The sequence below is a fragment of the Tribolium castaneum genome, chromosome 1 (assembly GCF_031307605.1).
Source record: "Tribolium castaneum strain GA2 chromosome 1, icTriCast1.1, whole genome shotgun sequence".
In the NCBI taxonomy this organism is placed as follows: Eukaryota; Metazoa; Arthropoda; class Insecta; order Coleoptera; family Tenebrionidae; genus Tribolium; species Tribolium castaneum.
This window is the reverse complement of record NC_087394.1, coordinates 1,029,512-1,057,064: the sequence shown is the minus strand read 5'-3', so window position 1 is coordinate 1,057,064 and position 27,553 is coordinate 1,029,512. Positions and strand designations below refer to the sequence as shown.

General features: G+C 33.0%; 1 protein-coding gene, 1 long non-coding RNA gene and 1 other non-coding gene across 20 annotated transcripts in view; 2 read left to right on the top strand and 1 right to left on the bottom strand.

Annotated features, from left to right (window-relative positions):
• nrm (neuromusculin) overlaps nucleotides 1-27,553 on the bottom strand; it is a 132,249-nt gene that overhangs the window by 38,175 nt on the left and 66,521 nt on the right. For all 18 annotated transcript variants that reach the window (XM_015984621.2, XM_064359842.1, XM_064359838.1 and 15 more), the window contains one exon: nucleotides 8,072-8,226. In XM_015984621.2, coding sequence (XP_015840107.1) covers nucleotides 8,072-8,226 — 155 coding nt within the window. The remainder of the gene's footprint in view (nucleotides 1-8,071; nucleotides 8,227-27,553) is intronic.
• Nucleotides 4,823-5,468, top strand: LOC103312959 (uncharacterized). The gene is made up of 3 exons (XR_010336317.1): nucleotides 4,823-4,927; nucleotides 4,974-5,162; nucleotides 5,223-5,468. It is a non-coding gene; the product is annotated as an uncharacterized LOC103312959 (transcript).
• On the top strand, nucleotides 5,865-6,575 carry LOC103312958 (uncharacterized). Its single transcript, XR_511439.3, has 3 exons — nucleotides 5,865-5,994; nucleotides 6,043-6,228; nucleotides 6,284-6,575. It is a non-coding gene; the product is annotated as an uncharacterized LOC103312958 (long non-coding RNA).

The window sequence follows — 27,553 nt, the reverse complement described above, 5'->3', positions numbered from 1 at the left end:
TGTTGCAAATCTTTTCCTCCCACTTGATGTAGTAATTAGTCGATACGTAGCATTCGCATCATACAGATAAACGCTTGGAATTGTATCGATAATTTATGGCACAATTTCCAAAAGGAAATGCCGTTGCAATTCATAGGCCGATTGGTAAATAACATTATGTTCGATCGATTGGAAATGCAATAACGGAGACAACCTTTGATCGTTAACCCCGACCGACGATCATGCTGCTGCTACTACTGCTAGGCCAGATTCCAGTTTAGACACCACTCATTAGCCACTAATTAGACCATCCTTTGGTGTTAGTTGGCTGTATCACGACGTAGATCGCTAACTCTGACAGTTAGATAGTGTGTTTGTTTGCTATTACCATTGCAAATTCGGGCAAGCAACATTGCAAGCCAAGATGCACTCAAAACATGCTAAATTATTCGATACCGATTTTATGGCACACCTGCCATTAGAGCAATTCGCAAACTATTTGTCTAATTGCTTGAAGGCACACTGGAGATTTGACAATAAACACTGTTAAGTGTTGGATCCAAATCTTGCAATAAATCGATTAAAAACAACACAGTCACTCATCAGAGAACCGCAATGAAATAACAAAATCTGGTTTAGTTCTTAAAGCTAGCACCGACTCTGCTGTGCACTTAACCCAACAAGCTCCATTCTAGCGGTATAAATGGATCCCGGAAAACAACATATGCATTGCATTAGCCCTTCACCCAACCTGATTGCAGACGACACACTATCCTCGCTCTTTCCTTCCTACAATGATCTTGCGAATATGCAAGGTGTACACTTTCTCGCGAAGATTGCTGAAGGGAATTTATCTGACACGTTTGGGAATGCTAATGAAATTTTTAATATTATCTACGACGACTACGACATTCCCGAATCTCGAAAAAGGGAAAATGCAAACACGTTATTTGCGGTTCTTGTGTAAATTCTCTCATCAGACAAGAATTTTTGTTCATAATTAGTAAATAGTTTAGTAAAATGCAAGATAAGAGATCGTAACGATTAACTGGAACACGCAATTATACAATGTGTTTTTTAAATGATTTTCATCTAGTTAACTTTGCTTTACAGGTGGGACAATTTGTGCCGCTCTGCTCAACTGAATTCTCTGTCAATAAATGTCAAAACTGTCAGTTGTAAATTTCGCAAATTATCAATTAATTAATTTTAAAATGTCGTTAATATGCAACTAAATTGTTACACATTTATTGTCAGAGCTTATTTCCGAATTGGAGACTTAATAAATAGAGAATGGTAATTTTCGGTGTCTAAATTCTATAAAGTGGCATTTCTGATTTTACATGGGAAATTCACAGACGACTATATGAGAATCATTTAAAAACACATTGTACTATTGTATCGTATTCACATTTTTATTCCGTAACACAGTCTGTTTAGTTTGCCAAATTTTGGTAATAATTTCAAGTGTTACAATTACAGAAATGGTGAGCAGTAGGCGGTGTAATTAAAGTGCTCGTATACAGGAGGTGAAATGCTTTCAATAAAATTTCAGCGACCGTGAAAAGCATCGTGTTGGCTTTCTCTCCAACTGTCGGATGATAATGATGCATAGTTTATTAGTGACAAGACTACAACCCTCACTCAAGCACATTAACAATGAAGCTAACAAACTAGAATAAATGGCTAGGAATGTTATGTCGGGTTATGAAAGTTGTTCACAAGAAAACCGTATATATCCTGATCGGTTTTTACGATAGAACCTGATTAGATTTCGTTTTGGGTTGTTCGCCTATAAATTTTCGTTTAACGAGCCGCCACTTGGAGTATCTACGTACAAAACGGTGGCGTACAATTCTTATTCTAAAATTTAACGTCGTCCTTAAAGCGTCCAATAAATTTTTGCATGGCCTCGCTCGTAAAACATTTTATATCAGCAATTCACTATTAGTTACACGAAAAAATTTATTACAGTTTTTGGTCCATATTTTTATGGAACTATATAAAATTCGCTTATGTGGCTTAAGTGACAAAAATTTATGCAAAGACGGGATGAAAAACGGCACAGCGGATGCAAAGACATCCATAAATCACCAGAGCGTTAGAAATATAAAATGACTAATGAAAAATATACGGCGCTGAAAAAACAACTGGATTTCGCACTGAGAAAGGGATTCGGAATAGAGACGGCTTTTTGTATACTTGAAGGATCACACCGACGACTTTATGCTGCAAGAAGTTTTAACAAACGATCTTTACTTGAAATTAAACCAACTAAATTTTCGAATTTCGCTATTATTAATTTTTCGCAATCGATCTCCGAACATCCCAAGTGGAAAACAGGAAATATCGCATTTCTCAAGGCGCTCCTAACGAGGTCAAGCACTCGGCAAATTCTCGTGTTGTTTCCTCTTGATTTTCAGTTTTCTTCACTTTGTCCTAATTGCGAACGAGCCTAGGGCCAAGGTCTCATTTACTTGAACAAGATTCTCTTTCATATTTAGACGAATTTCAGGTTGTGGCTGATGTTAATGAATTTTCGTCAAGACGCTTTACCTTATCTCATCTACTTTTGATAAGTTTAAATTGGAAATAGATGATGAAATGGGACTAATCCGTTTAAAAGCACACATCCATTCAAGTTAGTTTAAGTCTAATAGGCAGGGCTGATATATTGGGATTATTTAATTAAATTTGGCGACGTATGAAAATGGAGTTTTACTCTGTTCAATTTCGCACACGATAGGCATGTCTTGGCACCCTTTTCGAGATTAACTCTGAACCGGATGTCGACAATATTTTAAATAGAAACGCTTCCACAAAAAAGTTTGATTAAACGAGAATACAAATTCGGAAGACTATAATAAAATATGAAATGACTCTCAACTTTATTAATAAAGATTACTATTGAACGTTTTTTTTTAGTTTGGATCTAGTTTAAAATAAGATCTTGCGCTTGTAAAATTCTACATATAATATATTGCCTTCTAACTTAGCTTCAATTGCAATGTTGTGTAATTATCAGTTAAAATAACTTTAATCAATTATTAGAACTAGAGGCGTAACAATTTCTTTTAAATAAGTTTGGTTTGTGTGGGAGGTTGAAACGAACATTGAGTGCCATAAATCTAATATTCGTGGGGCTTCGAACGGATCGCGGTATAACTTTAAAGTAAATTTGCTTTTCCGAGATCAAGTTAGATTAAAGATTTATTATCGGCGATAGCTTGAAACAACAATTTACCATTTCCATTTGATTTCTTATTGCCGGCACTAAAACTCGAAATGAAGTCCATCTATTGAGTTGGCGAAACTTACACGATTCCATCGGCTTTTATGACAAAAGTCGCGCCAAAACTTTCACGCTTAAAAATAATTCGGCACAATTAGAGCAGCTCGTTTTAGGAGTGAAAATTTATATCTTGAAGAAAATTTTAATTAAATTTCAGGTACGCCCCGAGACGCTTATCTAGCCGATTTATCTACAAGCAGAACGTGTATTTTTACGGTGGGTGTTGTAAAAACGGCAAAGAATAAGAGTAGACATTACACCAACTGATAAAAGTCATATTTTATTGTGAGTGGCAGCTCGATATGCACTTGGGGCTGGAAAATCTCAACGACGACATGGTGTTGCCGACCGGAAGGAAAAAAATGTTTTATTTCCAACGTTTACTTTCAATAAAAGCAACATCTAGAGTACGAAGGGAAATAGAGATATCGTCTGTTGTAACGAACGCAAATTAAGGGGATTTACTGGAAGGGGTGTACTTAACGGTCTGTTGTGAATTTATTATTGTAGTTTAAAATCCAACTCAGACAAGTCTAGCTTCAAGCTTCCACCAACTTGAAGTACTTGAGTGCATTTAAAGCGCTTTGATACAGCAAGCGCATGTAATTGCAATATTTGTCTTGATATAATTTGTTTAGAACAATACGTGCTTCTACATGCCACGTAATCAAATGACTTTATATCTTGTATACAACTGTGATGTAATCTTTTGGTTAAAAAATAAACACTCCTTCCTTTCTCCAAAAAATGCTAAATTTTGAGAAAGAAAATTTGCTAAAACCCATCCCATTTGATAGATTTTAACGTGCTTTTTATTTTATTACAAGCTGACCCGACGGACGTCCTGTAGCCAAATGTCAAACGCGCAAAGTTTAAATAGTCGTTAGGTTTTCTGAAATTCTCCATTTTCCTGCGCAATTTTCTTAAGTTTTCTTTCCGTAAGAACCTTCTACAGAGTATTAGAAAACATAAACAAAAAAGATGAATGAAATCGGTAAAGTCGTTCTCAAGTTATAGCGTGACCAAGGGAAATAGGGATTTATTCATATGTATGTACAGAGTGATTCTTTTAGAGCCTACATAAGAAAGCTCTAGCTATATTAGAAGTTAAAAAGTTTCTTATGTAGGCCCTATAAGAATCAGCCTATATAAAAACTTTTAGTCAAGAAATCTTTTTTTCAATCACCGAAAAAAGAACAGAAAATACAGTGTTTTTTAAAGATTATTCAAAATCGGTGAAAGCTAGAAAAAATGTTTTAAATAAAAATTGTAAAGTGTAAAATTGTTCTCTTGACTTAATATTATTCAAACTAAAAGAAAAATGTTAATAAATTTTTAAGATTATTTTTATTAACTTAAATTTTTTGCAAAAGGTTGAAATAAAAAAATTCTTTGACTAAACGTTTTCTTCCCCAACATTTTGATTTAAAATTTATTTGACTGCCTTATAACAATTAGCAACAAGAGGCGAGGTTATTTAAGATAACCCATTTCCAATAAATCGTGAGGTGCGACAAGTGACCTCAAAACACTTTTGTTGTCATAAATTTATGATTTGATTAAAAATAAAAAAAAGTGGAACGGTAATAAATAAATAAGCCAAAGTGTGCTCTTTACTGCTTATTTGGCCAGCAGTGAGACAAAATGCTAAAAACTGTAAATACGCTTGAGCTCCAAATAAAAAATAAAACTGTGTTTGTAGGTAGTGGTGGCTGTAGTGTTGATTCAAAATCTCAACGCCCAAATTCCCAACGGACTCCAAATTGCTTGCAATGCTGCAGAAGCTATCCAGAGAGATATTTCACGCATGATGTCGTTTCTGACTTTGAACACAGAGGATTTTGAAAGATACCTCTCAAATGTGACAAATTATGTAAATTCCAATTTCGAGGTAAATACAGAGTTTTTTTCGCAAGAAGAATAACAACGTAATTATAGTTTCCTTTTTAAGAGGATGGTTGTGCGCGCCTTTAGGATAGCAGGACGATTATTTTTTCCTTTTCGTTCGTTAGCGACATCAAGATCAAAAAGAGAAATTCCTCAAGATGACGGTCTTAGAAAAAACAGAGAGCAAAGTGATACATTGCTGTTTCGTAAACTAATCAATCAAAACTAGAAGCTGCACTTGTGGAACATACAGGAAATAAGTTTATTTATTTCATTGTATAAAAAATAAATAAAGTTGTTGGTTGAAACATCTCTTTTTGTCCTTACAATCGCACTACCTTGTCCTTCATCATTCAATAAGAACAATTTATTGGAAAATGCAAGAAATAAAACAAATTCTCTTTTATAATTATTTCAGTCAGTGTATTTATTTGTATTAATGACATAAATTAAAAATTAAAACTTTCATTAAGTTAAATTATCACTAGTAATTTTTTGTTACCTGATATGTAAAACTGTAAATATAAAATATTTCATCACAAGCGTTGAAAAGTTTTCGTAGAAAAATTAAAAAAAATGTTACCCTGTTTTAATTAAGAGCTAATTTTAGCACTTTACTAATGAAAAATAATGACAAGCAAAGTTAAACGTTAGTCATCACAAAAATTATTCTTTTCTACTTTAAAAAATGATAAATTTCTGTCAAAAGATAAGTCTAGTGTTATAAATATGTCATCCTACAACGATAAGTAGCAGAGTACTAATGTTCACGACCTAAACTAACAGCTAGTTCAAGTTTGTATTTTGGGTGAGGTGGTTAAACCATGTCAAAATTCGTTGAGTAATTTACTACATTTAAACAAATTAACAGTAAATTCTTGTAGGTACTCATTTTATTAATTGTGTCCTTTCAAATAATAACAGCCCAAAATGGAACACAAGCTGCAACAAATACTATTGAAAGTGCGATAAGAAGCGTTCTAAATTTGTTAACAAACTGGTCACAATCTGCTCAAAGATTAGGATCAAGCTTCACATCTGCAATCCGATTTCTTGAAAACATGGCACAAGTACATAAAGTGTAAAGTATTCAAAACAATAAAATAAAACACTGTAAAATTCTAGCAAATAATTCAACGTATTGGACCTTTGATCGGACGCTTTGTTAATCCCACAAGTGTCAGGCCACCGCTATCAAGAAGAAGCTTACAGAAGAGAGATGTCCAAAGAGTGGATTTCACAAATCAGGCACAGGAATTTTTCTATCGCATCTTTGAATTAAACGACCGATTGAACGATTTTTAGAATATTCATACAAAATCTCTACAAGTTAAACTGCCATCAAATTAATTTACTTGAGTTCTATGACAAAAATTGTAAAAACTAGAAAATACAAGTGGGTCGCTATTCATTATTATTCCTTTTTTTGATATTTACATAAAAACAGATAGAAAAGTTTGACTCGACTGAAATAAAAGTGTAAACGTGCCCTCGTATTCTCACACAATAAACTGCACGAGAAAAGAAACAAAAAAAGAGCAGAAGAGCAGAGAAGCTTCGACAATTACATATTTGCCATGTGTGAAAAATTTCGAGCGAATTTATTGAAGAGATAAGGATAAAATTAAACGCTAAGTACACTTCCTGGGTATAAATCGTAAATAAAAATAGTAAACTCAAAGTGAAAATAGTAAAATAACCTGGAGAGTCGATTGGCGTTGAGAAAATTGCCCAATTTTGTTTCCAGGTTTCCAGGTTTCAAAAAAACTATCCGAAAGACTAGCACTATTTTGATGTAAATGTATATAAAATAATCTGAGAAATCGTGTCGCGTCAAAAAAATCGCAAAAATCACAGCAGTTCTTCTCTCAAAAACTAATAATCGGAAAAACTATTCGAAAGAGTAGCACCATTTTGATGTAAACTTATCGGAAATAATATGGGAAATCAATTAAAACTATTATTCGAAAAATGGAACTAGTTTGAAATAAATCTATGTAAAATTATGTGCGTTGAGAAAATCGCCAAACTCTTAACAGTTTTTTAAATTTTTGGCATTGTTTGGTGTTGACGATGTGCTGAAAAATTTTCAGCACTTAATCATAAGCCTTGTTCGTTGTTAATATATCTTGTTTACAACTGAAAAAATAATGCCACCATCAGCGTGAAAAATTGCCTTTTGGAATCGAAGTTCGTTTTTCATTATTTTTTTTAATAGTAGCATGTAAATGTTTGCATCGATGCTGAGGGAATTGAATGGATTGAAAAGCCCGTTTGTTGTGGAATATCTTCGATAAGTCATAGCACTTAAGTTGTTCAGAGGCCGTGTGTTACTCAAAGGAGTCCAAGTTGTGACAGGCGTTTGATTTCTTACCGGAATCGCAACCGATACAGGACGTCTTAGTTTATGGTATTTTTCGCGCCATTTATCGATATCTAGACACCGGCGATATGTTAGAGGCTTCCTGGAGCAGGAGGTTGAGGCGAATTTAAAAGGCTGCGCGTCCTATCATTGTGGCGATATCTCGAAATGATTTATGGTGGCGTGGTGTTGCTGTAATAAATCGCGCTGGATTTTCCATCGGCTCGTTGCGGTGTTGAACGCTTTCCAGGGGGAAAACGCATCGCTGATTTATTTGGTCCATCGTGGATATGGACGAATGAAATGTATCTAATTCGCTAAGCTTCAAGCAAAAACCGACTGCTGCATGATTATTGGGATTCTCGCCAAGGGCAGCAAATCGAAACGCAAATATCAACTATCCTTTTAAAATTTTCACGTAAAGAAGACTTTAAAAAATATACGGATGTAAACAATCATAAATTAGTGGAACCGGTTCCTAGTTTAAAATTTCTAGACCGTAAATTCGGTTAAACAATTAACTAAATTAAAAAGTCTACAAAAGCACTTACCTAGTGTCGTGAGTTTAACGATTTGAATAACGTCACAGTTCTCCACCACTTCCAGATATGTTATTTCGCATTTGTAAGTCGCTTCGTCGTCTACTTTCACCGGAGATAATTGTAAAAATGTTTCATTTTTGGCTTCATTATACGTCATGTTCATTCTGGAAACAAAAGAAAATTCCACAATTAAATGAGCCAACAAAAAGGATTTCAGATGAACACAAAACAAAAGAGATGTATTCTTTCAAAAATGAGATAATGAGTGATAAACAATTTACATTTCGGTCAATTTATCGCAAAGAACTGAAACTTTTGTCTTTATCGTAAAAGATTGTGCCTCTCACGTCCTGAACACTCTTCTGGCATTACAATCCCCCAATGTCCTACTTTAGCAAACTTGAGTATTTTTATTCAATTATATAAAAATGTTCCTTTGTAAAAGGAGGATTCCAAATCCGACAACTTTTAATCCCTTAAGCTTTCCTAAATTTTGCTTTAAGCTGTATGCAAAATTATTCGTCTAGTTTCTTTCATTCAGCCAAAAGTATTTATTTCAGTGAATTCTACAGCCGATTTTACGTATTACACTGGGTTTTAATAAAATCAAAAAAATTAGGTTACCTTTTCATAGCGGAATACTATAATTCTATCTCAAAATCTAAAAGTTCATTCTGTAGCAAATTTTACGTTTGATACCGTCTTTTGTTACGAAACCTGCTTACTCGCCAACTATTTCTTAAAAATTATTTCAATTAAAAAATGGTGGATGCGCCAAGTTATTCATATAAAAAATCATAACGCAAAAACTAAAAGTCGTAGAGCAAAACGATTTGTTCCAGTGAATTCAGTGGCTTATTTTTCGTACTATACCAGCTTTTCAAAAAATTTAAAATTTTGTATTTTTTTGCCTAAAACGGCACAAAAATATTTCAATGCGTTTACAATCCTCCAAAGTTGTTAAAAGTAGAAAAAAAGACAATGAGTTCAATTTTTAACATTTTGATTTTTCAAATTTTATCGAGATTTTGGTCGGTTTCCGGTACCTGGAATATTTATCGAGCAATAATTTCGAAATTATTAGAGATAACTCCATAAAGTTTGAAATTATCCTTAAAAAACTCTTTTAATTACGTATCTTTTTTAAAAAGATTATTCTCCGACTAATAGTTTTCGAGAAAATTTCAAAAAAATAGTAAAAGTAGGTCAAAACTAGTAGAAATTTGGTGAAAACAGTACCACTTTATAATTTTTTCTATGTCTTTAGGACCTGTCAAATTCTTACAAGTGCAAAAAAATTAAATTAAAATTAAATTTCCACGTATGATTGTTGTAATTTGCAATAAAATAATAGTTGCGTATTCAGGCCATTTATAACCAAACTGCTATTCTCCGGTTATGATTGAATTGAAATGTAATGGTTATTTACTGTTGTGAACGTTGGTTATCCACATTTCGTCCCTCACCTCCGTCCAACAATTTCATTAATACAAAATAGTGCTAGATATAAGCATAATGGATTTTCACAAACTGACCGTGTGCTATAGATGATAATTTATTACTCTGATTTATATTTAGTTCCGTTAACTGGCTCCTGCCGTCCTCAATATTTCCCCATTGTGGAAAAAGGACGCAGAAATTTAACCGTAAAATATCGCTCGGAAGAAATAATAACAATAATAAATAATAAACCTTTCTGACGGTCTTAATTACTGCGATTAATTTTAATCAACCATAAAATGGACCAAAAAGTAAAACGTCATCAAAAATCAAAATTAAAAACAAGTATTTGTTCTGTGTAGTCTTGTGTTTATTTCTATTAGTTGAAAAAGTGTTGATGAAACCGAGATAATTCAAAAGTTCTCAAAATGTGTTGTTGGTTTAGTGTTTGCTCGAGTTGTTTTTCTACATCCGTCTAATTCAATTTTAATTTAACTTGGTGGCGGTGTATGTAAAATAAACAAAAAAGCAGCAATGATTATGCAAGGGCACAAAACTGCAAAATGAGAATCGAGCTCATTGTGCAACTGCAATACGAATAAGTTTTAAAATGTATTTCCGAGTTGAATTTCTGTGCTTTTAAAAGATTGAATATTAATGTAAATCGAGAGTAACTAAATGGCGCATAAACTGCATGTCAACAATAATGTTTATTAAATAAATTTCCCCTCATTTGATGTGACGTTTGTTCAACGAAGATAAATGTTGGGTTTGATAGCAGACCAGACGTCACAAATCGTAGGTAACGCATTAAAATTCACATGAAATATTCATGTTAAAAGAACAACTCATGCACCTGAAATCATGTCAAATAATTTAACATACATCTGCATAAATGAAGACGTTTGACTTTTACCAATTGGACAAATCCTATCGCTTTATAACAATATTCCGGAAACCACTCAAATTAATTTAAATTTCTGCTCAAACTCTACGGTTTGACACTTTAGTTGTGCCTTGAAACTATGACTTTGTATTGGTGGTGCAAATGTCTCGAACATGGAGCGACTTAATTTAGTATTCGCCTTTGAAATCTACTATTACATCACCGATGTCAGTTGAATTAACTTTATTAAAGGAAACTGATTGGGTCCGTTGCGGAATTTATTGAGGTTAGCGGCCGTTGTGGACTGGATATTATTACACCTGCCGTCAAAGTGAGGTCAATCTGCTTTGACAATCGATGCCGACATAACAGAAAATCCTTTTAGTAATTCGAGGACATACACTACAGTAATGTAAAGACTTGCTAATCCATGAACCAGGCAGAGAGCTTACTTTAGTCACTGTAAACATTCTCTTAAGCGACAAAAACACTAGTTTACAGAGTTTTCCAACCAACAACCAAACATTACGTTGTTAGAAAATGAATAGAAATGTGGTGTTTGTTCTACATATGTATTTCACAAAAAAAATGTCCAGTGGATTAACAATTCCCTATTAGCTGAATTTTACATTTTACAAAATTATTTTTTTTTAAATAAGGTTGATAAAATTGATAACGTTATACAGGCTGATTCTTTTAGGGCCAACATAAGAAATTTTTAAACTTTTAATAACGATAGAGCATTAAAATTTTGTATACGATCCAAATCGACCATTCCGAGTTCAATTATTTTAAACAGCTTAGTAATTTCAAGTAATATGTTTTGTACGCTGATTTCTTATACCTCAGTATTTTTTATTTTCTTATTTGTGCATTGTAAATTTTTATCATTTTTATTTACCAATTTCTTGTCAAAATTTTATTAAAATTATGTCTCGATGAGATTTATAGGTATGCATTTTACGCGAAAAATTCATTTTCACAAGAAAATCAAAACGTGACGCACTATAAATGCCATTTTGACATTACTATGTCAGAATGTATTGTTTTTCATAGTACGCCACATTAGCATCTTAGAGATTTTGTGTGCACTTTTCCGAAAAACCGTATTATGTCATTAATTATCAGCATTTGGAAAAAAAATTAAGAGGTAAAAAATATGTAAAATAAGACGCTGAATAATACTTCGTAATAAAATACATAGGGTGCAACTTAAAAAAATCAAGTTATGCTCCTTCAAAGTTTACCAAAATGAATGTGTCACAGCAAGGGAATGCGACGAGAGATACCTCAGATATTTGTTTACCTACGGATAAAGTCCAAACTTGATATCCCAAAAACTAAGCGCACTGTGATTTTTTTAATAAAATGCCTGAAGACGCACAAAATTGTAGAAAAAAATAAATAACCTTTGAACGGGTATAGTAAATTGCAAAAACTAAACTGTATAGAGCAAAATAATTTTAGATCGTGTACTTTGACTACTCATTTGCAGTGCCATTTGATTCAATTGGATATCTTTGACAATGAGGTGCAATGAAGCATGCCCATATCAATGATGCACCCTGTATAATGGTTATCTAACCATGGTTAAATTACTGCTAGATAAAAGTTAAGTTTCTAATGCAATATGCATTACCACCATAGAGATCTAGTTATTATAAAAAATACGAGGTCAATTTAATTGGGGCAAAGTTGCGCATTTTTATACAAAACAATGATCTGAAAATGTGTTACTTCTAATAACTGAAATCCACATAAGGGACAGCAAAAAACTGAGTGCAGCATACTATTTTTATTTAAAGAGAACAATATTGTTGCAAACAAAAATTTTTTTACGCACGTTTGTAAATAAGAAGAGTTTATTTCACAAGAATGAGAGAGAAGGAACTTTGGCGTTATTAATATTAAATTACTAGGCAGTTCCTCAAAATCAGTTTTGTAAGGGTGGAATAACTCCGGCTAAGTGATTGTTGATTATAATTAAAGTTGTTAGGTACGTACGTCAGTTATGCAAATTTATTTAAGCTTGCTTTATCGGATTTCGCTGAATATACGCAGTGGTTCAAAATGTTTATTAATAGTGCAAAGCTGCTTTATTTGCTGTTAAATAAGTTTGAAATTTAAAATTCCGTATCGTACGAATGTCGAAAAATATTTCGTGTTCTCTAAATAAACGCTATGAAAATTTTATTTTTGTGTTACCTTTCCTCGCAGTGAACAACGAAATTGAATTCATAAAAGTGTACGGGAAAGGGATGACAAGCTCACAAGTCGACTATCGAAGTCGAGAAAACAAATTTCCTTAAGATGTAGTTTGTGTGCTTTGACAACAAGATTTGAAAATTATAAAACTATAGTTGGAAGTTGGACCTGGAGATCTCCTCCATCATGCTTCGCTAATAATAAATTTTCTTTGAATTCGTTGGCGACAATGACGGAGAACCGCAGCGAGAGCGACGAGCTGGTGATTAACCCCAATCTATCAGTTTACGGGGTAATCACAGGGATGAAGCCCGACAATAAATCTGGCTTTTTTGCCAGTTTCGAGCGTGCATAATTCGGTTTGTCGCTCGCTTGTTCGTCCTTGGTTTTCTCCGATTGCGATTATTTTTCGTTAAGCTTTGATTTCGACCGACTAACAACGAATTTGTTTTTTGCTTTGTTTAATTAAACCTCGTCCCTTCCAATTAATGATTCAATGTGGGGGCTGTGCAATTAAAACAAGAGCTTCGTTCCTGCCTCTTATATTGGATTCTTGAGGAGATTTTCACAAGGAATGTTTTACGTGGCAAACTTTACGAGCGCACTCGTTAAAACATACGCCTACATTTATAAATATTTTATGCATCGTAAAGAACGTGCGTTATGGTTTATAAAAGATTACTTAATTTTTGAGAATTTATACTACAACCAATATGACACAAGAAGGAAACTCAAAAACTTTTCATGGAGCGTAAAATTTTAACTGTAGTAGTGGAACGTTGAACGTTTTATTTTCATGTAATAAAGTAGATGAATCGGCGTCTAGTGTTCCAAACTCGATTAAAGTCGTTTGTCAAAATGATGTAGACTTGATTGAGCATAATGCAGTCCAAGGAGCATTCTGTCATGACTTCATTATCTTTGGTAATTAAATTCATGATCAAAAAAAAAATGAAACATACCATAAAATTCAACGAGAGAATAAAACATTGTTATATTATTGTAATTATTGGATACTGTTTTTTAAACACAGAGAATGTAAAAAACTCATTACTCATGAAAAGTAAACAAAAACAACATCCAATTATTTTTATGTGAAATAATTTTTCCAAAATCTGAAAAAAACACATAATGGATTCGAAAAAATAATGCGTTTGTTTTACGCTACCTAATTTAAAAATTGCTTTAGGCATACAAAAATCCGCAAAAATGTAAAAAAACTTGTTTAGACGAATTCATAATTACGTGTAACTTTTAGGTGTGTACGTAATAAGCTAATAACACGTTTATTTGTACGTAATAAAATTATTTTGGGTTTAATCAGTTTAATTTGTGGTTTTTGTACTTTTTTGTTAATTAGACTTTTTAATGCTGTTTACATTTAATTAAAACGTCTGTATTTTGAAAGGTTTTTAAATCAATTATTTACAAATGTTTTTATTTTTCATCGTAAAACGCGGTATGGGCTTGATTTGTTTGTTTTGGAGTGCTCATCAACACAGTTATTAACATCTGTTAAATATCAAAAGTAAATGCCGACATTGGAATATTTAATATTAACATTTTTAATTAATCTTTCTCAACTTAAACTTTTATTAAACATTAGTACAAATATTAACCGAAGAAATTGAACGGTGTTTTATTTATTATTACAAGATTTTTTTTGTTTTTGTGGCCATGCATTAATTTCGTTGTGTATTTACTCTTTTCCAACATTCCATTTTAATAAAATAAACTCAAATAGTGTGTTTTTATTTACGGTTAATATTTAGTTACAAAGTTAAATAAATTTATTGAAATGAATTTCAGTTTTCCCACTCTATTTTTTAACCAAATACACTGGCATTTTTCAGCGTTCCATTTGTTTTTGGAGATTAAAACATGGAAGCAATAAATTAGTTTGAATCAACTGAAACAATTAATCTTTCAAGTACCAATAACAAAATCCCGTAACTTTATAAACGACCTTCTGACCTAGTATCTCCAGAGGGGCTTTTATACATTCCAGTTCTCGACGTTATATCACTGCTGTTTTTCCGCGAGAACGTGTTGATGAAATAATAAATTGCAGTCGTTTTGATTCAATTATTTAATTGTGTTTAAAACATGCCGTAAATGTAAACGTAGCGGAACAACTCCATCGAGAAGAAAATAAGTTTCAACGGAGAAAAATAACGCTCTCACTTCTAACTTTGGACATAAAATTTAACAGCAGTCTACGGACACCGAACATTTATATGACGTATATACTCCTGCTCTTTTTAGCGGCATCTGGAAATTTTATATATAAGGAATGATAATATTTGAAATCGCTCCTTTTGGTCTGTTGCATTCGAATGGGGCTTTAGAAAGGAAGCGGATATTAAAAATTTAATGACGAGAGCCCTTAACTGATTCGTTAAACGAGGCCAATTTCAAATCGTCAGATGCCAGAACTATTTTTCAAATCGATTCGAATAAAAACAGAGCTCTCAATTATTTTGTATACCGAGCGTCGAAGATCAGCACATTTTCTGCTGAATGTTGGAAGCTAACATATCGCTCTTGATACCGTCGAGGGAGCACCTGGAGTCGAACTGAGGGGGAAAAAAGTTGTTCGGGAGTTCAATCCGGGACGGCATTGATCCAATATATAGGTGGGAATATTACGTCCTCCACACCGACGAGGTTTTGTCGCCGAATTGTAAAAATATGTCTTTGGGGAACAAAGAGAACACTCCATTTTAAATATTGGATGTCTCCACACAAATAAAATACTCTAATTCATTTTTATGGCTTAAAAATTAGTTGAAGGCAGAAATACTAAATCCAAGAATAACACCGCGAAAAGATTGGAGTTTTTGCAATTGCCTTCCAGCTGTTGATCTAGTGTATGGATTTAATAAACTTTAATAAATACAGTGAGTTGAAAAAGGCTATCATTGAGCTTTAAATAAATGAAGAATTAATATTTTTTTATAACTTTTTGCATCATCTAAAATTATTGTTTTCAAATATTAAAATTTTAGTTATTTCACTGTAATAAACAATGAATAATAGTATAAGGGTAACATTAAACATGTTATTAGCTTAAAATTTCACTTTTCGACTACTCAAACAAATATTTTTTTAATGTTTAATGTTAATACCTCCAAAAATGCAAAAAATTTAGAAAGACGTATTTAAAAAAAAATTTCATAAATTAGGAGGCTAGTAATTATGGCTTTCATAAAAAAATTGTTTTCTAACATTTAATGGACCAATGTCATATGTATAGTTTTCTATGAAATAGTCAAATTGTGGCTTCAGAATCAATGAAAACGCGCCACTTCCAATAACAATATAATTTCCAATCAAAACAAGCGAAATAATTACGAACTCGAGATTAAATTTTGAATGCCTATGCATATTTTCGCTGGTAATGAAGTTTGGTTACACCTGATTTATTTCGTTCGATTATCAACATGTAATGAGCTGAGAGTTATTGGAAATACATCAGTGAGTGCTCGAAATGTGCGTTGTTTTGTATTATTTGTTTAGAAAGAGTTAACGTTGTCGGTTGTCTAGTATTTTATTCCGGACAGCTGTTTTATCTCGTAATGAATTTATTGGCAATTTGCTGCGACAGTTGCACAATAAAAAATGGGATAAGTGTTTAAATTCAACCCAGCAATAGACTGTCGTTTGGTCGGTCGGTTATAAGCGAGCAAACCGTGATAAATATCTATTTTATTTATTTGTTGTGTTGAAAGAAAGAAGCGAGCAACAAAAGGAAATCATATCAAAATCGACACAACTTATAGGAGCAGTTCGAGTCAATATTTCAATGTTCACTTGTGGGAGAACGAATTGAAAAGAATGATTAACGGTTGTTCGCTACGGCGGCAATTCGAACTGATGATAAATGACAGAATTTCATTTCTTGAAAGCGCACTATTAAGTTGCCGATCTTTAATAAACATTGCGACAGTGCGGTCGGAACGCTGATTAAAAGGAAACGACTTAGGAATTCGTCTTTCTGGAGGTGACAACAGCATGATGCGATGAAAAGTTTCACTCAGCAAACAATTTTGGCGGAGGCGCCGGGAAAAACCTTAACAATTTATATTTTTTCACATTAACACTGTTGTTATTACTTCAGCCGCAAAAATAAAAACTCAACTTTTTTAAAACTTCCATCATATCATTTACATGTGCTCTGGCAAATTTTACGACGAAATAAACCCGTGGAACATATTTTGCGGAGCGTGAATGACAACATACATCGTCCCGCAAGTACCAAACCAGTTTTCCTCCCACTTACACGAACGATGATGGGACTCGCTCTGAGATAGACCAAGACATGTGAGGTTTTTCAATGAAAAACTTCGCATTACATTGGCAATCATAACAAGCACTTTAGATTTTTTTACAAAATAAAATTACGGGTTAATTAACTCCTGTTTTACTCTCGATTATCTATCTGGTTTGAGATACGATTTGTTGGTTAGCCATATTCCCTAGTAGCACACTTATACAGGGTAGGTCATCGATATGGACGTGCTCGATGGCACTTACACCGTCAAAGATATCGAAATGAATTAAATGGCACTGCGAGTGAGAAGTCAAAGTGCACGTTCTAAAATTATATACAGGGTATTACATTTTTACAGTGCAGCCTTTAACATAGTTTTTTTAAATAGCACCCCCTGTATAATTGTACATATTTAAATTTGCACTTTTAAAGCTTTATAAATCAGTTTAGTTTTTGCAATTTACTTTAACCGTTCAGAAGTTATTTAATTTTTAATTTTAATTTAAGTCTTATCGCTGAAAAATACCCACGCTAGTTGTTTACACTCAATATCTCGAAAACCAAGGGCACTGCGATTTTTTAATTATGTGCCTACAGACGCACAAGACTGTAAAAAAAATAAATAACTTCTAAACGATTAAAGCAAATTACAAGAACTAAACTGATTTATAAAACCTAAAAAAGTAAATATACAGGGCGTGTCATTTAAAAAAACTATGTTAAAGGCTGCACTGTAAAAATGGAAGACCCTGTAAAAAATAATTTTGGAACGTGACTTTGACTTGTCATTTGCAAAGCCATTTGATTTATTTCGATATCTTTGACAGTGTAGGCGCAATCGAGCACGCCTATATCAATGATCACCCTGTATAATAACCGCAATATAAGTCAGTCAAATTGTGCTACTAGGAAAGCAGTTAGTATTTTTTACAAAATGTAATTATGAGTTAACTAACTAGTGTTTTACTCTCGATTACGTTTGAGATACGATTTTTTGTCAAGTCCCCTATTATCTCGGTCATCAAAATCTCAATCAGATATTCTGTCGTTCCATTAACGAAGCCGTTGTTAAAAGCAGACATTTTTTATGCCATTGTCCGCATGTGGATTTTATGGAACAATTTACGGTTATTGGAAACCGAAAGTTTGCTGCAATAAATCGAAATTGAGGCCCCTTGATACAGTTTCGCTTCCGAATCGTAAACACAACGGAATGTATGCTTGGACACGTGCACCCGCCGCTGGCAAGCGACCGTCGTTAACCGTACACGAAGATACATTTAAAAAGAAGAGACAAAAAAAGAGATAGTACAGTCGGCTGGAGGTGTCACATAGAATGGAGTACAGAGTTAAAAAAGGGATTTATTTGTGTGTGTGTGTGTGTCTCAGTCGTGATGAATCTATTTTTTGCGATAAGAAACACCACAAAAAACTGATAATGGAAAAATATACAGACGTTTATGGCATGTGCTTTTTTGCCGGATTAATGTTAAGAACAGTTCCGTTTTCGTAATGAAGGGTAACAACCCTTCGTCAGCAAATAAATCGAAACAGAACAACTGTTGAAATTATTTAATTGAATTATTAAGGGACGTTGAGTATCTATTGTTTCCCGGAGCTAACAAGTATATAAATTACGGTCATTAGCAATTATTGTAGTTAAGATTTAAGCGGATCAATACTATAAATTTCATATAAACAAGTTGAACGAAATTGAAAATATATATCTAGTATTTGGCTGTCGGAATTTTGCTCTCAATAGCGTCGTCTAATTGGAGTGATTCTTTGGACCAAATAAGTCACGTCTGCTATCTACAAAATCAAACAGAATAACAAAACTGATTACACCCATTGTACCGTCTAGATATTTTTAGCCGAGAAAATCTTATTTGAAAGTGCTCAACTTTGCAGTTAGTTTGGATAATCAATTTGTATAACAAAGGAGCTCTTCAAGAACAAAAACACGGGTAATTCGGGCACCACCACCGATGATAAACTTAATTGAACCGGGGAAAAAGTAACCTCGTTAGGTGGTTCATTTTCCGATCAATCTCTGTTTTCGCGGAGAAATTAACTTTGACTTTAGTTATAGGTGGGTATTTTAGCGTTAGGTGTGCTTTGTACACGCTACAATACGGAATTTAATCGGGACTTGGCTTTGTCACACAGGAATTGCTGTTAACTAGCCAATATTGTTCGACGGAGTGTTCATGATTACAGATAGGTGGGTTTGTACACGGAAATTTTCAGATTATGAAAGGTAATCCAAGAGGAGACAACTCTATCAAAGATATTGACAAAAAAATCAACACTGCCAATATTTTTCTAGTTTCTTATAAAGAGTGTTCAATATTAATAATAGTAGTAATAATCTTACACAAAGTGTTTAAATGTCGCCATTTCTACCTGACTAGTGTTGAATTTGCTCTTGGTTCCGCAAAATTATTAATGTAATTGTAGAATATAAAAAAGTGAATTTTGTTCATATTGGTTTAAACCATATAATACTTCTCAATTTTTTTTCTCCGCCACTGATTCAATAGCTTCTAAAATTTTAACGGGTCTTCTCAGTTTTAGACAAATTCTCAGAACATTGTAAGATTAAAAGGATCGGCAGGTACAAAGTGAGAAAAATTTATTCTAGGAATTATTTGCTACAGTTTGGTAGTCAACACTGACAAGGTGTTCGTTTTTCGAGCTCCACCAAGTGGATCTTAATTGTTATAAAAGATACGAGGTCGGTTAAATTAGAACAAAGTTGTGCATTTTTATGCTGAATAATTATTTGAAAGAAAATTTCATGTGTCATTTTTAGTTTTTAAATTATTGATAAAAACGGAAATTTGTAATTTTCCCCTACAACAGCAGCCACAAATCTTTTCGATATGATATAGTTAATATGTAAGTGTGACTAGTTTATAAACCAACTGGATATTGTGTAAACTAACCTATTTGTTGAAATTTATGACCTAAAAGATTTTAGTTAGACTTTTGCTTTCCGGCCCGGTTGGTAGAGATGTCATTCTTTTTTTCAATATTTCAAAACATATTTTAGGAACTAAGCTTCTATGTTAATTTTGAAATTTACATAAATGCGAAATTAATGTTTAACGGTACATTTATAATACATAACGCAAATTTGCATAATGGACCTGTTTTACCCTTTAATGTCTAGTAATGTTAACGTATCACGCAGATCAAACAAACAATTTTAAAATTAATGGTTTTGTATATTAAGCCCATTTTAAATTAGTACCTAGCTTTAGAAAATAAAATCGAACAATTTATTAACCAACATTATGCAATTAGCTTAATTTCCCTACAGAGATCAAAGGCTATATTTTCGGGCAAACCTTGACAACATTAATTTAACCAATCAAAAACTAGCGTTTTTGCAAGTTGAGCTTAAGGAAACTTTTCTAAAAGAGTAAAAGAAGGAGCTGATTAGTTTAAATTGATCGAGCAACGTCTAGACGTATAGCTTTTAATTTTACTTGCTGATGTTAGCAAACGTCGTTTCAGTCGCATAAAGTCAAATCATTCTGTGATTATCTTAAACATTCGTCTCGTTTTACGTACAAACAAAATTAAAACCATGAAAAAAATCAACGAATCCGTTAATATAAATTTAAGAGCTGAACAAAATTGATATTTTAATAATCACTTCTCATCCATCATAAACACAGAAGCGTTGCATTTTTTATGAATCAAGTTGAGAAAAACTTGGCCCGTATCTACCAGATTCCCGTCCAAACCCGGATTATGACTAGGATAATGGAGTTACGACTAATTAATGAAGGGTCTGCCCCCACCTTGCCATATCCTTTTACCTTGGCACCCCGGTAGGGTTCGAAATTTATAATTTCCGTTTAATAGTACATGTTCCAAGAGGAGGAAATTTTGCTAAATAACCGGCCAATTTATTACGTGCATCTCTAACGTTATTTATTATTCTTCATTTTGGGGCAAAAATATGTAACGCATGATATTTGTTACTGTCCATTGTTTGGGAGAAAAAGAAAACAAAATCAAAGAGAAAAGTTTTACAATGCCAGTCTCGTGGCTGACGGTCGCTCAATTGGAAAATCTCAAGCGCTAACAGACAAAGAGAACGTTTCTAATAAATATTTGTAGGAAATGCACTCCCTTGCATATAAATGAACTAGAGCACAATATCACAACGAATTAATTGGTTTTGATTTTTTTTCACCAAAACTCCGTTGCGTGCCTCATATTTATGTATAAAGAACCGCGAGAAAAGTTTTAGAAGTAAATTATTATGCCAAATTAGTAAAGAAATTAAAAGTTTTCAAACTCACCCTCGGTTTAAAGATTCCATAAACTTCTGCCAGCAACACATTAAACATTTTTTAAATACGGTCTGGCATAATTCATTTAATATTCTATAGTACTAGTAAAATAATGTAGACAAAAGTTTTTGGGCTTCTACTGGCTAGTCCAGCTTCTGTAGCTCAGTTATTATTAAAGTTGGACTTTTGATATTTTCTAAACGTTATTTATACTCTAGGACGTATTATAGGAAAATATACTCTTGTTTTTTGACAAAATTTGGATAAAACAAAAATGTTAAATCAATTTTTCACTTTCAAAATTGAGACATTACCAACTGTCACAAAAATCCCTAAATCCACCAAATTAACAATTTTTGTTTAAAAACGGCAAAAAAGAGACAAATTACAAAAAAAAGTATAAAAGACCCTGAAGCACTCATTTCTTCAAAAAACTCGTAACTAACGTTAATTTAAGGTAGTTTTCCCAATACCTAAATTTAGCTGTTTACGAAATATTTAAAATTTTTCATTTTTTTTTTAATTTGCACCTTCCAGAAAATATTTTTCAGCTCACTTAAAAGAGTAAACCTAGATCTTCGCCATGGTGCTTTCACATATCTAAAAAAAAATTAAACAAACCCCAAATTTTTAAAGTTAGGTTTGTAGAACTTGAAAATTATCACAAATCTCTAAAACCAAGAGCTACAGAAGATTGGAGCTGATCTGAACCATCCTGTATATGCCATAAATTAAATTAAGAGTGTTGCCGTACCAAGCAGATAAACCTTGTGCATAATTCATCCACCAACCGAAAAATAATTACAGATTTGCAGTCTCGTTATGCAATAATTAAGTCAAAGCAATTCTTTAATGTTTGCTTCTTTAATCGTTTTCACTTAAAAGCGAAGACACGATAGATGTGAATTTATATTTTTTTGAAAAGCGAAACTTTGGTGGAAATGTAGCGAACGAAATAACGATTCCAATTTACTGGTTTGTGAGAGTATCGCTAACGAGCTGCGACAGTGGGACTTGCCGCAAGATCTACAAAATCCTTCAGGACATCTATTCCAGGACTTTGGCTGATATGCCATGAACGTTGTGATTTTGGACATAGATTGCAGGAAATTTGAGTCATGAATTGGTGGATGCGCCGGGTTAGTGAAGAAAAATCTCAAGCTACCCCAAATTAATTATTAACGCATTAAATGACGTCTGACAAATTCCGCTCAAATTTAAAACGGTTTAGCACCAACTGCGCTCGGATTTAGTGAACAATTAAGCGTGGTTTTGGTCGTTTATCTCGGCTGTAAAGTCGAATATCTCACAGGATATTGGTGAAATTCGCATATAAGTGAGTTAATATCTGCATCACGTTCCAGCAAGAACTTCTTGCCTTAAGTTAGACTTAAGAGCAAGATAGTGTCGGATGTTATCGAACAAAGTAGGTGAGAGCCCCCGGCTGATAATAAATAATAACTAACGGCGCTAATCGCCGCTAATAAACCTTCTGAAATCCTGGAAGCCAAACTGCATTAATGCATTACCGACTCTGAAGATTTTAATAGAGTTGAGCCTGAAATATGATAGGAAGAACGAAAAGAATTACCTATCATTAATCTCAAACTAAATAATTTACGCAACCACTTTGCGTTCCCAAAGACAATTATTCTAAAAGTATGGCGATTTAAAATCACACAATAAAATTCGATTGGAGTTTGTGGCAAGTCATTAATCACCCAACTTGAGTCGGTATCAAAAGACATTATTATACCTGTGTTTGGCTCAATTATTGCACAAGTCGAAGTTCCTCAAACTGATAATAATTATTTATAGACGCGACACAGTATTCAATTTTTGGCTTTCAGTCGCCAGCATAACTCTTTTCGTTCAAAGAATGATAAGTACTCTGTCGAAATCCCGGATATGCGGCAGTGTGAATGTGGTTGTTGCCAAATGTCGGTGCAGAACAATTTATAAGCTTTATCTCAGATGGACGTAAGACAAAGTGTGGCGCATTCCGCTGGAGAGTTCCGTTTTGGACCAAGTCCTCTCCTTTCAGATAAAAGATGATCATCGCCCGCCTTTTATGGCTCACGATATTGCTCCGATTTAATGTCCCAATCTGCGAAACAACCGTGTCTACTATCGAGACGTGATTTACGAATATGGAGAAATAATGACACACTTGCGAACCCAAAACACAAACGTTTTGAAACGCAGATGGTGAGAAAATCGGAAAATAATAATCGATTTCAAAAATTCTATTAAAATTATTTTCGAAATAACTAGCATTTTATAGGATTTTTTAAACCGGTTATAAAAGACATTTTTCGCTTGCTGCAATAGTTTCGCCGTAATCCGTGTTTAAAAAGTGAAGAAAAAAAGTAAAACTTTAAGATTTTTTAGCGTTTTTCGAGAAAATTCTACGACAAAGAAGAACATCAAAAAGCATCAAAATGCGCTTGAAATTGTCCATTTTCTGATAAAAAGCAGGAGCCGTTCCGGACAACGGTTCCGGCTACAAAAGCATTTTTATTTTTTCTCAATAAAAACATTCATACTTAAACTAAAAGTCGTAAGGCAAAACCGATTATCAGAGTAAATTTTGCGGCTCATTTCACATATTATCCCCCTCTTTTTACAACATTACATTACTCAGTAACTTATTTTCAAAACGAATTAAAAATGGTGGGTGCACCGGGTTAAAAATTCATAATTTGAAAAGTAAATGTCGTAGAACAAAACAGTTTATTTCATTAAATTCTACAAAATAGTCTACGTTTTATACCAACGCTGGCTAAATTAAAAACTTAATTTTAAAAAATTATTGCGATTAAAAAATGATGGATACGCAAGGTTATTCGTAACTCAAAAAACTAACAGCATCTTAAGTAAAATGTCATAAATAAAACTGGACTTCTTCTATTAATTGCCTATTTTAACCTCAACTATTATTATTATTATTATTTTAGACAATTAAATACCAATACTTACGTTCGATAAGTAAACTTGTTAATCTTGAACAATTGCTTAATTGCTTAAAACTAGATAATATTTTAAAAATTGGCTAAACTTTTTTTTGTTGAACAGTAACATCGATTGACGGACGATTCTTTGCCTAAATCTAACAAACTCTTAAACACACAGAGAAAGTCTTATTCTAAATTAAAACAATTGCTTATGCATTAATTTAGATAAAAACGAATTATTTTAAAGTCCTTTTTGCTAAAAATATTGATAACTTTGTAAAAAAATAGTTAAATACAACTTATTTTGGCCGCAAACATCAATTCACAGACAATTCTTTGCTTAGAAACGAGAAAACTTTTATAGAACAAACAAAAAAAGGAAAAAACGACTTAAGTTTTGGATTAGAAAGAAATTATTCATTTTAGACCAATTTTTCTTCGAAACAATAAAATTTTGCGAGAAATGACCAAAAACTTCTAACATTATCTGAAATGAGTTTTACTTTGCTGTTGATACAAATGTGAATACAAATGTTTAATCATAGACAATTTCATGCCTAAAAACCGGATAATGTTTTAAAAAAATAGCTAAAAAAAGCAACAATTTATTGACGATTCTTTGCTTTAAAACGAGTAGACTCTCATGGAACACACAAAAAAACCTTGTTCTAGTTCAAAAGAAGGAAAATCCTGTTTTAGCACAAGAAATTAGTTTATGTATTAATTTAGGTAAAAACGATATACTACTAAAAAATCACTCCCTGTAGCCAAATTTTTTTAAGTTTTCTACGCCTCTCGAATTGTTAAAAATGCAATAAACCGTTAAGGTTTTTATCTTGTCATGTTATTTTAAAACCCATTTCGTCGCAAGATGATTTAACAATTTTTAATTTATTCCGAACCTCCGAGTTGCTATTCATAACGATGTAGTTTGAAAACTTAAATTATATAAGACCTCAAGTTGATCGACCTTAGTCGTTATAACTTCAAAGACCAGTAAAAGAAAACGAGTTGGTGTAATTAAAACTATGTGCCATTTTCGCATTTTTGACAACAAATTAATTGTTAAGAAAAAATAAAGATTCTTGCTTATTTTCAATTCACCAGTTCATCTATCAACTTCACCTCCAATTAAATTTTAAATATAATTTTAATGATGTTAATTCTTCATAAATCTCCCTTATTTACGAGCTCTCAGTGAAACAAACTTTCCATAAATTTGTTAGCGTTTATAAATAACTTAAGGGGACATTCTGATACCTTTTATCGGAGTTTCGCACGATAAACGAAGCATGTTTCATTTCACCATCCGGACGATCTTAAAATTTCCTTTGTCGACGACCATAACCGATAAATTACTTTAAAATAAGCACTTTGCCTACAACTTACATGAGCAATTATTAACCCTAACTTGGCTTTACGTCCCATTTGCATAAACACTAAACTTTTTATTTTTCTCTGTAATTTTAGAGTTTTACGTTTTATCACCACCCTTAAATTATCGGCGAGACACAAAAGAACAGCGTCAAAACATCATAAATATTTCAAATGGTATGACGTGTACTTGCAGGACGAAAACTGTCGTTTAAATATTGAAGATGGTTGCGTGTGAAAGAAATGGCACGCAAAATCGAAACAAAGTCGACGTGATTGATGTTTTTAGACCGTCACTCAGTCCGAATTGAATTGTTTGGCTGAGATTAGAATAGTAAAGCTGAAGCTCTAACACAAATATTTCAGCCGTATAAATTATATTGAGGATTTATGAAGAAAAAAGAGGCCGAGAATGAAAAATTCTGCCTTATTTTTTCCACTTTATTTGCCTGACAGTTTAATTATTTCGCAATTACGGCCGACTGCACTGGATATTTTTTATTGAAAGTCTTTTGTCGAGAAAGGACGATGGATTGATCATTTTCCCCCTGTACATACAATCGGAATCTCCGCTCTTTAATCTAGCTCCTTTGTTGATAATGATTTCATCTCACGAAAAATAAGAAAAGCCGAGAATACGTACTTTTAGCGAAAAATCAATCACAAAATCATAAATCTTTCTAAAAAAGTAATCAATAAATTAAATCTCGAATAGATTGGGTATATTTAAAACAAAGCTCTCTAAAACGAAACGTTTTGAAACAAATGTCGAACTTAATTTCATTACATTCAGCCCGTGTTGACCTATCAGTGCAGACTTGGAAAAGCTGGTGAATTTTTTTGTCTGAGTTGGCAGAGCGTGGTGTTGAATGGGAAAAAAAAACACCTTTGGCTACCTCACGTGTTTCAGATTCAATTAAACGGTGTCGGAAAAAGCAAGAAAAGAAAAGCGATCGTAGACCACCTTATGTAATTGAATTGTGTTATAAACTGACACGTTTTAAAAACACGTCGTAATTGCAAGCGATGTAATTGACCGAGAAAAGATAAAATAGAGAGAGCTCAGCTGCCATCTTCAAATAGCCCCAATTTTTTATAATGATCCCTCTGATTATCAGGTGCTTGTGCTTGTGCTATATCCTTGCTAGATTGTAATCCTTACAAATTGTTTCATTCTGTGTCCCCATTTTTATTCTCTTCTGGCTGACTTAAACAAAACCTTCGTCTCAGAAACCGCGCGTTGAATATCTCCTGGCAATTTCTACGCTTCGAGCAAATTTCATTAAAATGTTGCTAAACTTATTGCCTTAAAATTCGTAACTTTCGTAATTCTAAATAAATGATTCTCCATTGCAAATAGTCACTGTCCTTAGCTTCGTCTCAGCTTAATCACATTATTTCCCTTATGGTAATCCATTTCACAAGCTGTTCCGTCTAAACCACAACACATTAGAAGAATTGAGAGTTCCAAAAATAATAATTATCTGAAAATTTGCATACAACTAGTGATACTTCCGGTTACACCTACAGGAAATCGCTATCAAATTTTCTATAACTTCACAACCCTCTACACTTGTTAAAAGTACAATAAAAGTCAACAGGTTCAAATTCTAATTGTTTAATTTTTCCAATTTTTGAAAAATTTTTTCAATTTTCGGTACCCGGAACATTTATCGAGTAATAAATAACTCCGAAACTATTAGAGAAAACCCTATAAAGTTTATTATCGTTGGAACTCTCTTGTAATTATCCATCTTTTTCAAAAAAGACTTACGTTCTCCGACTGATAGTTTTCGAGAAAATTGCAGATAAAAGCAAAAAGTGGTAAGATTTTAAAAAATTCATAACTAAAAAACTATTGAGAATTTCGCGATTTTCTCGGCGACGATCAATTTCCCGATTTTACATAGGTTAAGACCAAAACAGTTCCACATTTTCGAATAGTTTCGACGTAATTGAAAAAATAAAATCTCAAAATCAAATAAAACCGACCTTATCTGATAGTTTTTGATGTGCTCTTTACAATAGGAAAAAGCATTGTCTCCTAGT